The sequence below is a fragment of the Hyperolius riggenbachi genome, chromosome 1 (genome assembly GCF_040937935.1).
Source record: "Hyperolius riggenbachi isolate aHypRig1 chromosome 1, aHypRig1.pri, whole genome shotgun sequence".
Lineage (NCBI taxonomy): Eukaryota > Metazoa > Chordata > Amphibia > Anura > Hyperoliidae > Hyperolius > Hyperolius riggenbachi.
In genome coordinates, this window is record NC_090646.1 from 500,379,917 (window position 1) to 500,396,567 (window position 16,651).

Here is a 16,651-nt window from a genome sequence, read left to right on the forward strand (position 1 = left end):
AGTATTTTATATTGCTATAGTTACTTAATAGTGCTAGCTTTAGTGTACGGTTTGATTGAACCACAATGTAGTGTTGCTCTCTATACTATTGCCTACTTCCACCCCCCATGCTCCTGGACCAATACCCAGCCCTTCGAATTCACATATGTGAGATCTGCGCCTCCTGAACAACTTTCTCTACATATCCCTTTATCTTTGGTAGCCCTATTGAAGCAGTATTCACCCACTCATTATGTCTTTTAACATCTTGAGTCATAACGTACAGGGATTTAATTCCCCTAACAAAAGGCGTAAAGCTTTTAAGCAGTATAAGCTAATGAAGGCGGACATTCTGTTGCTTCAGGAGACGCATTTCTCCTCCAATACACCCAAGGTTATGGATAAATCGTTTAGTAAAAATTATTACACGGTTTTCTCGAACAAAACCAGAGGGGTAGCTATATTATTTCGCAATGGGATACCCTTTGATCTCAAAAAATCATACAAAGATCCCGAGAGCAGGTATTTGATTTTGCAAGGTACCCTGGCAGGAAAGGAAGTTACCGTTTGTAATGTCTATGCCCCACACACACAACAGGCTTTGTTTTTTAAAGAACTATTTCAGCATCTTGAAAAATATCTATCTAATCATCTTATTATAGGGGGAGACTTCAACTGTGTTAGCAATCCACTAACTGATAGAAGCACCCCCTCTGATAGCAGCAGAACTTTCCCTAAAACACTTCAGAAGTTGATTAAAAATTTCCAATTAACAGATCTTTGGCGAGCTTTCAACATGGGAGACAGGAGTTATACGTATTATTCAAACCCGCAAAATTCTTATGCCAGACTAGATTATTTACTCCTGTCCCCCATCTTGATGTCCAATGCACAAGCATCAGGGATCCACGCTTGTGTCTGGTCTGATCATCAGATAATTAGTGGAAATTTGGGATCAATGGGTACTCCCCTCTCCTTTGACAACTGGAGACTGAATGATTTGCTGTTGCAAGATCCTGCTATTCTCAGTGAGGTGCAACAATCGCTAGAAGAATATTTCATTTTAAACAACAATGGGGAAGTCTCTAATGGAACTTTGTGGGCAGCACATAAAACTGTGATACGAGGAAAGCTTATACAGATGGGGGCCAAGAGGAAGAGGGAAAGATTAGCGCTAATTTTGAAACTTACTTCTGAACTTGAAACTTTATACAAGCAACATAGTTCCTCTTTGGACAGGCTAACGCTCATTAGCATTAGGGAAAAAAGACAAACCCTAGATCAAATTTTATCAGAATCAGTTGAGAAATCCTTGAAATTTGCAAAGGCAAAATTTTTACTATACGGCAATGCTCCTAGCACCATGTTTGCTAGAAAGCTTTCCCAATTTCAAAGAACCCCCCATCTGTATAAGCTTCAAAACAAACATGGGATCTTAGAATCTATTCCCCATAAGGTACTGCAAATTTTCGAGGACTATTATTCTCGCCTCTTTGCTGCCCCTTTTAGTCCCTCCTTACCTGAGATAGACGACTGGCTAGACTCTCTACCTATTCCCTCCTTGACAGCAGACAAATTGGAGACTTTGAATTCACCCATCACCTCTAGAGAAATTAGCAATGCAATCTCCTCTCTCAAAAACTCGAAAGCCCCAGGCCCAGATGGCTTCACAGGCCTTTATTTTAAGAAATTCGAGCAAATTCTAATCCCACAACTAAAACAGCTTTTTAATGATGCATTGTCAGGCACCAAATTCCCCAGCGAGCTAACAAATACTTTTGTTTCTCTTATTCCGAAACCAAACCTAGATCACACATTACCACAAAATTACAGGCCCATCTCACTTATTAACAATGATATGAAGCTCTTTTCCAAGATCCTGGCCGGTCGTCTTTCTCAGGTGATTGCAGATTTAATCTCTCCATCCCAATCTGGGTTTATACCCCAACGACAAACTGCCGATAACACCAGGCTAGTTTGCAATATTCTTCAAGACGCCCAATTGAATGATCAAAGATTGCTATTATTAGGCCTTGATCTCCACAAGGCCTTTGATTCGGTCCTATGGCCTTATCTACATAAAGTGACTGGTAGAATGGGAATTCATGGAGCCTTTATGGAAGCGATCTTGGCCTTATATGACTTGCCTCAAGCTAGATTAGGATTACCTGGCCTTTTATCTAAACCCATTCAAATTAGCAGAGGAACCAGGCAAGGTTGCCCCCTTTCCCCACTTTTATTTTCAATAGCTATGGAACCCCTATCACTGGCTATTCAAACCAATCCTGATATAAAAGGCTATGTTAAAGCTGATAAAGAATATAAACTTAGTTTATATGCTGATGATGCATTATTGTTCTTATCACAACCTATCACCTCCATGCCCATATTACTTCAGCTTTTGGAACTTTTTGGTAAACTCTCGGGCCTAACTGTCAATGTATCCAAGTCGCAGGCCTTACCAATTAAGCTTCCTCAGGCGGTGGTTAAGTTATATAAGGCCAATTTTGATTTTAAATGGGTTAATTCGTATATTACATACTTGGGAATAAAGGTACCCCCACACTTTAACACTCTTATCAGTACTAACTTTGAACCGTTACTTCGCACAATATCATCTACATTGAAGGACTGGTCACAATATCAAATATCCTGGCTAGGAAAAGTGAATGCTATTAAAATGGTTATATTACCAAGAATTCTATACTATCTTAGGGCAATTCCTATTAGTCCAGGACGAACTCTCATTAATAAGTTTCAGAAAATGATGAATAAATTTGTCTGGGACAATAAACCTGCTCGATTTAAGAACATATACTTATATAGAAGAGTGGTTAAAGGAGGGGTGGCACAACCTAATATTTGGTTATATTCTTTAGCGGCAAGATTCACACAGATGCTCCCCTGGTTTGATTCAGAATCCCACATCCCTTGGGTTCAGTTTGAGAGGGACTCGGTTCTCCCTTATAATCTTACATCAATCCCCTCGCTATCTGGCCATCCTCCTAAATTTTTAAAACCTCTTAACTTAATTGTTTTGGACAACATCTCACTTTGGTATATATATAGATTTAAGATGAAGCTTTGCTCAGAAAGACCTCCCAGACTATTCTTCATAGGTCACCCGGATTTCCCCCCCCGCCTTTTTAGACCAGTCTTCATTTCATTGGTGGATCTCTAACTCACTAACCACGTCCAACCGATTTTGGATAGCTGATAAATTTACATCCTTCTCTCTATTTAAATTTAATAAAAATATTCCGGATGAGGAATATTTCAGATACATCCAAATTAAGAGTTTTTTTCAAAAGAATACAGGCCCTTATGGGAGGCTCAATTGCACATTTTATGAAAATCTCTTTCTAACCCATATAGAAGGCAAAGGACATATTTCACAAATCTATTCACATATGCTAGAATTAATGTATGACCAGAAAGCAAAATTTATGACTGATTGGGAGGCAGAGTTGCAAATCACATTAGATACAGGAGATTGGCTTAGGATAGGCCTTAATATGGCGAGCGCCACTAAAACCCCTATGATTAGAGATACTATCACAAAACTGGTTACTCGTTGGTACAGAACCCCTTCTAAAATCCACAAAATATTCCCTTCTGCCTCTCCCCTCTGTTTCAGAGGATGCTCAGAAGAAGGTACTTTTAAACATATATTTTGGTCATGTCCGGTTGTGAAGCATGTCTGGGATTGGTTTGTTAGGGATCTGAGTAATCTTTCATCTGTCACTATCATATTAGAACCTCAGCACGTATTATTATTAGCACCCAACAAGAGTATCCCGAAAGCCTGGAAGCGAATTTACCATACTGTTATCTGCTCTACTCTATACGGGATAGCCAGGAACTGGAAACAACCAGGAATATCCACTGAACAAATCTTAAAGAGGGTGGAAACTATACGCACTATGGATTATATTCTTCACTTATCTTTAGATTCAATCCCTAAATATCAGCTGGCCTGGCAAAACTGGTTGCTTTCCACTATTTTCTCAACTCCCTATAATGGTCCTGGAGCTGGAGGGAATGGTAATTAAGTATCTCTATACATTTACTCTACTTCTTCTAGAAATGTGTGGTTCAATGGACTAGGAAGTTATAGATTTCTAAATTTATTACTTAGAATATTCAAAATATGTTTGTATACTTTTATTGCTCCCATCGGGGTTTTCTAAACTCATAATGTATGCAAGATGACGTAGCTCTTATGTCAAACTGCCATTTTCTCATGCAATTTTCTTATGCATATACTGTTTGTATTATTTTTGCTTACTCTTGCAATAAAACCTTAGTGAAAGAAATGAAGGGGAATTAAGCTGGCCATACACTGGCCCGATTTGCTGCCGTTCGACAGCAGATTCGATCACTGGGATCGAATCTGCTGCCAATCGTTCGCGCTAAACGCACCCGCCGATCCGATTTCCTCCCGAAATCGGATCAGTCCGTCGATCGCGCCGTGCGGGAAATTACCGTTGATCGCCCACGGGTAGGGAGCACTTCGCTAGCGGCGGCCGATCCGATACAGGTATACATTACCTGACGCTGGCTCCCGGGCATCTTCTCCGCGCTGCACCGCTCTGTCCGTGCTTCCATCCCAGTGTACATTAACTTCCTGTGTCACTCCAATGACCAGGAAGTTCAAATAGAGGGCGCTTTATTTGAACTTCCTGGTCACGGAGTGACACAGTGTACGCTGGGATGCGGTGCGAGATGCGGTGCAGCGTGGAGAAGAGGACCCGGAGCCAGCTTCAGGTAATGTATACGGGGGGGGGGGGGGGGGGGGGACAGGCGGCAGGAGCAGCTCAACAGATTGTGATCTGTTTCAGGCTGAAATCGATTCACAATCTGTTTGCAGTAAAGGCAGCCATACGATCCCTCTCTGATCAGATTCGATCAGATAGGGATCTGTCAGTTGGTCGATCTAATGGCAAATCGACCAGTGTATGGCCACCTTTAGATAGGCTCTCTAAACACATACAGGTTAAACTCTCTAATTAGTTAAACTCTAAGTACATACAGGGTGCATTTCTCTCTGTTTTCCTTCTGTCCTGCGCAAGAGTTCAGCTCCACTTTAAAGGGGCACTACAGCGAAAAACTGTAAAATGTAAAATATGTGCAAACATATACAAATAAGAAGTACGTCTCTTCCAGAGTAAAATGAGCCATAAATTACTTTTCTCCTATGTTGCTGTCACTTACAGTAGGCAGTAGAAATCTGACAGAAGTGACGGGTTTTGGACTAGTCCATCTCTTCATAGGGGATTCTCAGCAAGGCTTTTATTCTTTATAAAGATATTCCCTAAAAAGGATTTAAACAATGATGCTGGCCAGCTTCCCCGCTCCCTACACAGTTTTTGGGCAGTTGGACAGAGCAACTGCCATTCACTTATGCTACATACACACTTGAAAGATAAATGAAAGATAGCAGACCAATTTTACCCCCTTTCATACTCTACACAGTCTATTCTATGGAGCTGAACTCTCCATCAGATAAAAATCTTTGCAAGATGATGTGCACAAAGATGCTGTACACATTCAAAAGATCAGTATCTGCAAAAGATCCATTCCTGCAAAAAGCATTCATAGTCTATGATATCTGCAGATCCTCATACACACCTTGTTTAACATTCATCTGCAGATCATCTGCAGATCAGATCCACCAGGATGGATTTTCAGATCTGCAGATGAATGTCAGATATGCAGATGAAGTCTGTTAAACAAGGTGTGTATGATGATCTGCAGATCTCATAGGCTATGAATGCATTTTGCAGGGACGGATCTTTTGCAGGAACAGATCTTTTGCAGATACGGATCTTTTGAATGTGTACAGCATCTGTGTGTGCAGCATCTTGCAAAGATTTTTATCTGATGGGGAGTGCAGCTGCATAGAATAGACTGTGTAGAGTATGCTCTCATACTACATAGAAGGGGTAAAATTGGTCTGATATCTTTCATTTATCTTTCAAGTGTGTACACACCATAAGAGCTTTTGAAAACAAATATATCCCTGAGAATCCCCTATAAAGAGATGGACTAGTCCAAAACCTGTCACTTCTGTCAGATTTCTACAACCTACTGCAAGTGACAACAACATCGGAGAAAAGTAATTTATGGCTCATTTTACTCTGGAAAAAATGTACTTATTTGTATATGTTTGCACATATTTCAAATGTTACAGTCTTTTCGCTGTAGTGCCGCTTTGATAAATATCCCTACAGAACAATACCGCAGTAAAGAAAAAACTCTTCCATGCCAGCCCTTGCACCAGGAAGAGTTTTCTGCCTTGCACACTGCAAGTCTGTCTCAGATGTTAATAATGTAATGGATATCAAACTAGGGATTGCCCCAACTATAAAATACCTGTGTTGGGGTCACAGAACACTGTGGATTCTTGAGAGATGATAACATGTCACCACTGGTAGGGTAAGGCATTATAGCTCTTCCTTGGATTCCTGCAACAAAACATTCAGTTAGCCAGTAATAGGTGCCTTAATTTTCAGTTTTTATTACAATTGTTGGTGCTATTACACACTACTACTTATACAAGCACAACTCCAGAGGTTTATATTTGATCAGAAATGGAAGGAAAGGTTCCTACCTGACTGAGAGTTACCTCCAGGACCGGGTATGCTGGGAGGATGCTGATTTCCTAATGCGTTGATGGAATTTTGAATGGAGTTTCCCTGTGCTACAGTCTGCATCACTACAGGGCCTGGAGGCCGTATATACTGCTGCCCAGGTGCCGAAACAATCTGAAGAACGCTGCCTGTCAAACATCAAACCAAGAGATTGTGAAACCCTTATCTAATAGCATAGCTGAACAGCTATGGTCATGCACAGTACATTTTTGCCATTGTGGATGAGAGGACCACTCATTTTTCCATCATGCCATTCACTCCTCAGTTACCTTGCAGCTGCAGAGGTTGTCCAGCTGTGAGCTGCCGTAGCTGGCTCTGAGACAGGGTGAATGTATTTCCTTGGAACTGCAGAGTGACTGGGGTCTTAGGCTGCGCTATTCTTCCTTGTGCTGCAGAGGCAGCAAGCTGGGCAATTTTTACTACATCACCACCTGCAAACCACAAAAGAAATGCAACAATATTCTTTCTAGAACATGGCAGCAATTTAGTTTTGCATGGAACGAAGGCTGTCACACGGAGAGTCTGAGGTGGGAAACAGTGGACCTTTCACCAGCTACAGGACAGTTGTTACTGTACATTAGTGTATTGAAAACTGCTCGCCCCATCCACACGTATCTGGTTAAAGCCAGGCCAGATACCATGATGTGCAACATCCAGAAAGTAGTCATTGCCATAAACCACATACATGTGTACTGGGTACAGTGGTGTAACTACTGCACTGGCTAAGAGAGGCTACTATCCCCCAGTAACCACTTTGGCACGACCTGCACATTAAAGTGGACCTGACCTCTTGCACAGGACAGAAGGAAAACATATAGAAATGCACCCTGTGTGTATTTAGAGAGATAAGCCTGTCTCATCTCATCTGGGACTAAGTACAAGTAATTTTATCCCTCAGCGGTTTCAGCTGCCTGAGAGCTAATTGGTAAACACAGGATGTTAACAAATATGTCTACTTCAATGAAAGCAGAAAGTAAACACACTGCAGATTTTTTGCAGGATTTGTATCAGCTGTAACAAAGAATTGTTTTTCTTTAAAGTTTATTATGCTGTTGCGTATCTTATAGAGCAGAGTGGAAGTTCTGAGTTCAGATCCACTTCAAGAGTGTGAAAATGGCTGCATTTAAAGGACAACTGAATTGAGAGGGATATGGAGGCTGTCATATTTATTAACTTTTAAATAATACCAATTGCTCGGCATCCTGGTGATCCTCTGCCTGTAATACATTTAGCCATAGACCCTGAACAAGCATGCAGCAGATCAGGGGTTTATGACATTATTGTCAGATCTGATAAGATTATTTGCATGCTTGTTTCTGGGGTTATTAACTACTCTAAGACTGGCCCCAGGACCGCCTAACGCCAATTGGCGTCAGTTTGACTGGATTACTGATGCATGAAAGATCAGTGGGATGCTAGGCAACTGGTACTGCTTAAAGCCTGAGCAGATGTCGTGATTATGCATATAAGCATACCCACGGCTATTTGGTTAAGAGGAGACACTTACAGGCCCCTTAGGTAAGCTCTCCTGCTCCTGGGCTGGCCACTATGCATTACCTGGGATTGGCGATTCTGACATAAAGTCACACTGTGACCCCAGAATAGGAGGCCTGCACGTCCTCTCTGCGCATGCACAGGCTTCCTCCTCCTCCCTCAGGAGCGCTTGCATAAGGGGTCGGGAAGTGTCTCCTCTTAATCAAATAGCCGTGAATATGCCTATGTGCATACCCACGGCATCTGCTCAGGGTCCTTTTAAAAGGAAACAAATACTGCAGCCTCCATATCCCTCTCACTTCAGTTGTCCTTTAACTCTGTCTAAAATATTTCTGTGAGTTCAGCCTAACAACGTTTTCAGAAATGCATATTTCTTACAAATGGCTATTCTGACTCAACCCCCCCCCCCCTCCCCCTCCCATTTAATAAGGTTGGAGAGCAATGGCAAATCTAGACTACATACTGTCAATACTTATTAGCATTGTTAAGTTTGCAGTCCTTACCTGGGTCATATAAGGTAACAGCTAGCATTGCTGAAAGGTTACTAAAAAAGGAGTTCTGCAAGTGTTATCAGCTGCAATGCAACTGTTTTCAAAATATATCCAGCTCGTCCTGGGTTTATTGCAAAAAGCCCTCATTAAAGAGAATCTGTACTCTAAAATTCTTACAATAAAAATCATACCATTCCATTCATTATGTTCTCCTGGGCCCTTCTGTGCTGTTTCTGCCACTCCCTGCTGCAATCCTGGCTTGTAATTGCTAGTTTTAGGCAGTGTTTACAAACAAAAGACATGGCTGCTAACCAGAGTGTGATAGGTTTGGGTCACCCTGAGCCAGTAGCGTCCCTACCATAGGGCGGCAGGGGGCGCCCCGCACCGGGTGTCGGGCGCCCCAGGGGGTGTCATCAAGGCCTCCCACAGAGGCCTGTGCAGGACAGGAGGGGGAAGCAGCACGGAAAAGAGGTGTGGCGGGGAAAGCGGCGGGGAGGGGGGCCGGACCCCCCACCTCCCTCACCTGGGTCCCCTCCTTCTGGCGCTTCCCCCTCCTAATTAGTAGCAGCGGGCAGCAGCGGGCAAGAGGACTTACTCACCTCCTTCCTGCGTTCCAGGCGATGGCAAATAGCGTCATCGTTCCGTGACGCTGGTCTCCGCCTTCTCCACCGCTCACTGTGCTTCCTGATTGGCGGAAGCACAGTGAGCAACAGAGAAGTCGGAGACCAGCGTCGCGTGAGGATGACGCTATGCGCCGCCGGTATCGCCAGGAGCAGGTGAGTGAGTCTTCTTCGCCGCTCCTGCCCGCTGCTGCTAATTAGGAGGGGGAAGCGCCAGAAGGAGGGGACCCAGGTGAGGGAGGTGGGGGGTCCGGCCCCCCTCCCCGCCACCCCTCCTTCCAGGCTTTCCTCACACTGGGGGCAACTAAACTAGCTATACTGGGGGCAACTATACTGGGGGCAATTATACTAGCTATTCTGGGGGCAATTATACTAGCTATTCTGGGGGCAATTATACTAGCTATTCTGGGGGCAATTATACTAGCTATTCTGGGGGCAACTGTACTGGCTATACTGGGGGCAACTAAACTAGCTATACTGGGGGCAGCTATACTGGGGGGCAGCTATACTAGCTATACTGGGGGGCAGCTATACTAGCTACACTGGGGGCAGCTATACTGGGGGCAGCTATACTAGCTATACTGGGGGCAGCTATACTAGCTATACTGGGGGCAGCTATACTGGGGGCAACTATACTAGCTATATTGGGGGCAGCTATACTAGCTATACTCGGGGCAGCTATACTAGCTATACTGGGGGCAGCTATACTGGGGGCAACTAAACTAGCTATACTGGGGGCAACTAAACTAGCTATACTGGGGGCAGCTATACTAGCTATACTGGGGGCAGCTATACTAGCTATACTGGGGGCAGGTATACTAGCTATACTGGGGGCAGGTATACTAGCTATACTGGGGGCAGCTATACTAGCTATACTGGGGCAAATATACTAGCTACACTGGGGGCAAATATACTAGCTACACTGGGGGCAACTAAACTAGCTATACTGGGGGCAACTAAACTAGCTATACTGGGGACAACTAAACTAGCTATACTGGGGGCAACTATACTAGCTATACTGGGGGCAGCTATACTAGCTATACTCGGGGCAGCTATACTAGCTATACTGGGGGCAGCTATACTAGCTGTACTGGGGGCAGCTATACTGGAGGCAACTAAACTAGCTATACTGGGGGCAACTAAACTAGCTATACTGGGGGCAGCTATACTAGCTATACTGGGGGCAGGTATACTAGCTATACTGGGGGCAGGTATACTAGCTATACTGGGGGCAGCTATACTAGCTATACTGGGGGCAAATATACTAGCTACACTGGGGGCAAATAAACTAGCTATACTGGGGGCAACTAAACTAGCTATACTGGGGGCAACTAAACTAGCTATACTGGGGGCAACTATACTAGCTCCACTGGGGGCAGCTATACTGGGGGAAACTGTACTAGCTCCACTGGGAGCAGCTATACTGGGGGAAACTGTACTAGCTCCACTGGGGGCAGCTATGCTGGGGGAAACTGTACTAGCTAATACTTTAAAACACAGTTAGCTCCGCCCTCATCTGGTCATGACCACGCCCATTTTTTTTGCTGCGAAGCACGCCGCAGGGGGGGGGGGTGTCTTTTAATACCCAGCACCGGGTGCCAAATGCCCTAGGTACGCCACTGCCCTGAGCTGCTTGGTTACTCTGTTGTACTCGACCAAGCCCTATTTCATACAGCCTTATCAATCCCTGCCATGTACTGATGAGGACCAAAAGTCCGAAACAGGCTGTCTACATGTGGGTTTGATATGGCTGTGTAAACTTAAAGCTATAGGCTTGCTATAAACCAGCGGTTCTAGATGCTTGCTTGGCTTAAGAAGGGCGGAAAGGGATAATTTGCATATTTAGTAGGTGTGCATTGTGGGTAACCACAAATGTTCATTTATAACTGAATTATTGCAAATTTCCTTCTGTTTTAAGAAGGCAATTTCACCAAGCTTTGCTTTTTTAGTAGGAGGGCTTTTTGGTTCCTTTCATCCCCCTATACACTCCTAGTAGTTTGGGTCACCCTGAGCTGCTTGGTTACTCTGATAGGCTGAGAGGAGAACTTGGAGAGGGTGTGTAAAGCTTCTGCCTATCACAAGCAGTGCTGCACATTCCACACATTCCAGCCTGAGCCCGACAGGGCCGACAGAGGAAAGAAGATAAGATTTATTACAGAGACAGTGCAACTAGAAAAGGCTGCAGTATGCGAGAGCACATTAGAACAGGTATAGGAACTTATAGGATAGAAGAAATAAGGCTCCAAATTTTGTTACAGAGTCTCTTTAAAGCTGCAGTCCTCTATTGCAACTGAACTATCAACTTTTAGCAATCCTTTCTATGATCTGACATGGCACAGGTGAGGATTTGATGGTTGCCGCAAAACAGACAACTGTCAAAAGAACTTAGTCCAGGGTTGGAGAATGACATAGTCTCTTCACTGCTCTCCAACCTTGATAAATGAAGGCCAATGTGTACATGGACCTTAAAGGGAACCTAAAGTAAATACAAAAAAGGCGGTTTAACTTACCCGGGGCTTCTACCAGATCTCTCTAGACATCCTGTGCCCACGCCGTCACTCCGCCATCGACTCAATGAGTTGCCCGAACAGAAAGAAGGGCACTGAGAGGGACCAGAGGATCGCTCAGTGACAGCGTGGGCGCGGGACTGCTACCCCCTGGCAGAAACCCCAGGTAAGTTAAACTGGCTTTTTTACAATTACTATTTGACAGCACAGACCATATGTAGCTGTCAGTGTGACGTGTTATTATCCAGTGAAAGAATAGAATATTTATGTACTGTACATTCTGTCAATACTGTATGTCATAGTATGGAGGTTTTCATTTTTTTTTTAATAATTAATAACATCTATTTTATTCCACTCTGGATAAATGAGTTGTTGCATTTTCCAAGCTCGGTTTTCCCCCCAATATAGTCATACACTGAATAAAGCAGAGAGAACTGAATAGACTTGACCCTTGGGCCTCAGGGGACCCATTTACCTACATAAAAAAATATTCACAATTTTTACAAAATACATGACTTAATGTGGGAACTGGTAGAAATTGGCAGCGCTCCTTCTCAGGCTGCACCTGAAATGAATACCAACAGAGGTGTGCAGAGCCCCCTAGAGGCTGTACATGACAATGTGCAACGGTTCCCATGTACAATGCAATTAACTGTCCTCTCAGAACACTCAAACCTCTGAACAGGAGAGATAAGAAAAAATAAAACTATGTATGCAAGGTTCTACCTAAAGCCGTATACACATTTCCAACTGATGTGGCCTGTCAAGACCCGAGTCCCTTGGGCGAGTGGCACGAGCATGAGGGCACCTGGCAGGCGGGAGAGTGAGGCAAACAATGGGATTGAAAGGGCATCGCATTGCTGGAGTTGAGCAGATCTGCCCAGTGAACTGCTTGCAGGTTGCTAGATGCTGTACATACGCATTATTGTCGGCTGAGGTGGTCATTATCGGCTGCCTGAGCTGACTTAAGTCAGGCCTGTGTACAAGGCTTTAGAAAGGGCTTCTTCTAAATCAGGCAGGAATAGGTATACTGACATAGATATAATGTACAATGACCTGTTACACTGGGGCTCCTTGCTTACCTAACTGTCTATGTCCTGTCCAGAAATAAGCTTGAGCTCTGGAGATCTGAGATAGACTGATATAAGATACAGGCTGTTGACAACTTGAGGAAGTGGGAAGGCCCCATGCAACATAATGTCACACTAGTCTTACATTTCTGCCTGTGTCCAGAGAAGCACTGTCCTCCTGGGGTAAGTACCCCACATATATTTTAATGGTTTTATCCTTACTGAGCACCTCTTATCCAATCAGTATTCTAACCACTTACTCTAGCCAGGTCTGTACTCTTCTAACACTCTTTTCCAAGAGAGTGACAGTATGGAAAATGTTACCACTAAGAATTCATTAGTGTGCAATGGAGCAGGCCCATTATCCCTTCATATTACCCAAATACTCTGAGCAAAAACTGGTGAGTTGGGCAACTGGATCTGTACTTTCTGGAATACTTCTAGCCTTCTGCACTATAAGGCTCCTGCCTCCCCTTCTGTTTTGTTTCTCTTCCCATTCCCATTTCGGTTGGAATGTTTTTCTACTCTACTACTTTTCATCCTATATGCATATCCATAGATAACTGCATGAGCAGAGTACACATATTTGTATATCAATCAACCATTAGAAAAAAAGGGGGCTCCAGGAGCAGCTCACCATAGCGTATAAAACATCACTTTTAATGCTCTTCAATAAAAAATTCCATGCAGCTTTAAAAATATACAAAACGGCATAAAAATATACAAAATGCAGACAATGTTATACTTATCAGGCACATGAAGACACATAAAGGTGCGGAGAAGAGTTGACGGCCCCAAATCAGGGCTTTCTCGAGACCGAATACGTATAACATTGTCTGCATTTTGTATATTTTTAAAGCTGCATGGAATTTTTTATTGAAGAGCATTAAAAGTGATGTTTTATACGCTATGGTGAGCTGCTCCTGGAGCCCGCTTTTTTTTCTAATGGTTGATTGATGGACTTTTGAACAATACTCTGGATGTTGCACCACCAGTAAGAATGTGATACAGTGTTACCATAGGCGGACTGGCCTGGGGGGATGGGGGGCGTTTGCCCCCCGGGCCGGTGCCTGCTCACACAAGGAGGGCCAGTGGGGCAGCATTAGTCATCACAGCTGCCAGCCAAGTCAGTTCTCCATAGCCGCTCGATATACTGTTAAGCCCCGCCTCCCGCAGTGAACCAACCTGGGCACTCTGGCTGTCGCTCAGTTCAGTGGAGGACATAAGGGATAAGGCTGTGTTGCAGCACAGGATCCCCTTGATTAACCGAGCTGAATCATATGTTGTTGTGCCACAGAAATGCATTTTAGGGGCACAGAATGAAAGACAGAACTATCACCTCGGAACTCCTGTTCGTCTCATGGAGCTCCACCTCCCCATTATCCTCAGAGCACAACAGCCAATCAGCAGCCGCCTCAGCAGTCATCTGATGGCTGCGAGGCAGTAACACTGAGGACTGAGAAGAAGAGGGAAGAATTAAATGCTGGGCTGAGTTCTCTGCTGAAGAAGCATCCTGTGGCCTGAGGAGCAGCTGAGGGCAGACCAGCAGCACAGAGGATGTTGTTCATTGCTTTGAGAGGATCAGCCCAGCATTGATAGAAGTGCAGAGACATATGCAGAATGGAAGCGACAGACAGGGAAATCATCTACACTGGAGGCTGCACAATATTGTCACTCAGTGCTGGACAGGATGACAGCCAGGGGAATCACTGCACACTTCCAGGCACCCCTCCCCCAGCACAGGTGATCTGGATCTGACCTGGCTCATCACCAGTAAGTAACAGCACAGTCTTACTGCTGACACTGCAGCTTTTGAAAAGTAAGCAGGACATAAGTTTAATATAAATATTTGTTTCACTGACTAAAAGGTGGCATACAGGCATGGGCTCATGAGTAATCACGAGTGCTTATTCATGATTCAAATGAGCCTTAATTGGCGCAGCTAAGCGGCTGGATTACTAGGAGTTATTTACCCGTAATTCCGCTGTCCGCCCTGCGTTCCAAAAAGCTTGCACGTGTCCTATTTGTTGCATTGCAAACCTCACCACAGCGCACTTCCGGCTTGAGGGAGGAAATGCGCCGTGGTGAGGGTTGCAACGCGACCAATAGGATGCGTGCAAGCTGTTTGGAACTCAGGGCAGACGGTGGAATTACAGGTAAATAACCCTTTGTAATCCAGCCGCTCAGCTGTGCCAATTAAGGCTCATTTGAATCACAAGTAAGCACTCGTGATTACTCGTGAGCCCATTCCTGGTGGCATACACTGCTCTCTAATCAGAGAGGGATCATATACTGTCACTCACTGAAAACAGCATAAAATCTATTAAAAATCAATAGGACTGCGGCCACTGACCCCTTTGTTCCCACTGTAGTCCCAAACTTGGCTGACAGGCCCCCCAGGTCTCCCGTAATTAATATTACTCCCCCAGGGCTCCTGCAGAGTACTGGCAGTGAAGCGCACACTCATCAGTCTCCCTGCTGTAATCTCCCCAGTGCCAGTTTTCTATGACCTGGTGGCATATACGATACGCACTTTCCCTGGAGTCACTGAGAACAGACACTGGAGAAAAAGACGAGAGCACACAGGAGGGAGCATGCTGGCCAGACAGGTGAGTGCGCTCTGCTGCCAGCATTCTGCAGGGGTGGAATAGTAGGGAAAAAAATATTGGAGGGGGGGGGGGGGGGGGGGATTTGGAGGACCCATAATTGGCTCTGGGGACCGATCTATAACTGATTTCACTGGAAATCGATTTAAAATATGATTGAGCGGCTGCAATGATGGAGCATCAGTCTCCAGCAGATGTGATCACAGTGATCAAATCTGCTGTGGAAAATCAATTAGTGTATGAGCACTATATACATTTGGGCTCAAGAAAGATATGGATTGGGGCTGGGACTGCCGTGAAAGGGCCTCTAGGTTGTGTTTTCCCCCCAGGCCAAAAGGTCCCAGTCCTCCCCTGAGTGTTACTATTGCAGCGTAGAGTAGTGCACTCGCCACACATACTCTCCTTGACAAGTACACATATTTGTAAAGCCTACTGTGTACATAATATCTGTAATCACAGGCCTAGCGCACACAAATGAGATGCAAGAGTATTACATGTACATGTGTGTGAACGTACGTGCAAAATCTGTTCAAGGAAATACTGCAGGAGAATGTGCCAGACAATGCAAGATTTAACAGTTGCTCCGCATTGAAAAGCAGACAAAGGCTGCCATATATAGCTATTTTAAAACAATGCCAGTTGTCTGACTGTCTTTGGTTTCAGTATTGTCTGACATGTACAAGCAGTCAGTGTGATCAGACTTACAGCAGAGCACCTGATGTATATTTTCTTTTTGGGTCAGTGGCTTAAAGTATTGGAGGCAAATGATAAACAGGATAGCTACACAATCGACATTATTTTAAAATAAATAAATATAGAGCTTCGATCACCTTCTCATTACAGGGTCCCTTTCACTAAAAAGTGGTGACCATACTTGGCATAGAAATGCAAAGGAAAGATCCATTCCAGTGATTCCTTTTGTAAAAAATGAAGTACCGTAAATACTAACGCCTCCCCCCCCCCCCAGGCACAGATGGACTAGTCTAAAGCCTGTCAGTTCTGTCAGATTTCTACTACCTACTGGAATTGACAGCAACATAGGAGGAAAGGGTACTTACGTATTATACTGTCCAGCACATTTGGGAGCCTCCTGTTAGAAATATATTTACTTTTCTTGCAAGGTTGAACCATCTTTAGAAAGCTGAACGTCTTGGCTTTCATATGTACCAGGTCCCAAGTCAGTATGACACACAGTTTCTGAATAAGTTGGTGCTGAAGGAGGGGTTCCCCC

General features: G+C 44.3%; 1 protein-coding gene across 6 annotated transcripts in view; it reads right to left on the bottom strand.

The window, feature by feature from the left end:
• EP400 (E1A binding protein p400) overlaps nucleotides 1-16,651 on the bottom strand; it is a 158,675-nt gene that overhangs the window by 73,939 nt on the left and 68,085 nt on the right. For all 6 annotated transcript variants that reach the window (XM_068243443.1, XM_068243444.1, XM_068243442.1 and 3 more), the window contains exons 23-25: nucleotides 6,902-7,063; nucleotides 6,593-6,760; nucleotides 6,355-6,446 (exon numbers count right to left, since the gene is read on the bottom strand). In XM_068243443.1, coding sequence (XP_068099544.1) covers nucleotides 6,355-6,446; nucleotides 6,593-6,760; nucleotides 6,902-7,063 — 422 coding nt within the window. The remainder of the gene's footprint in view (nucleotides 1-6,354; nucleotides 6,447-6,592; nucleotides 6,761-6,901; nucleotides 7,064-16,651) is intronic.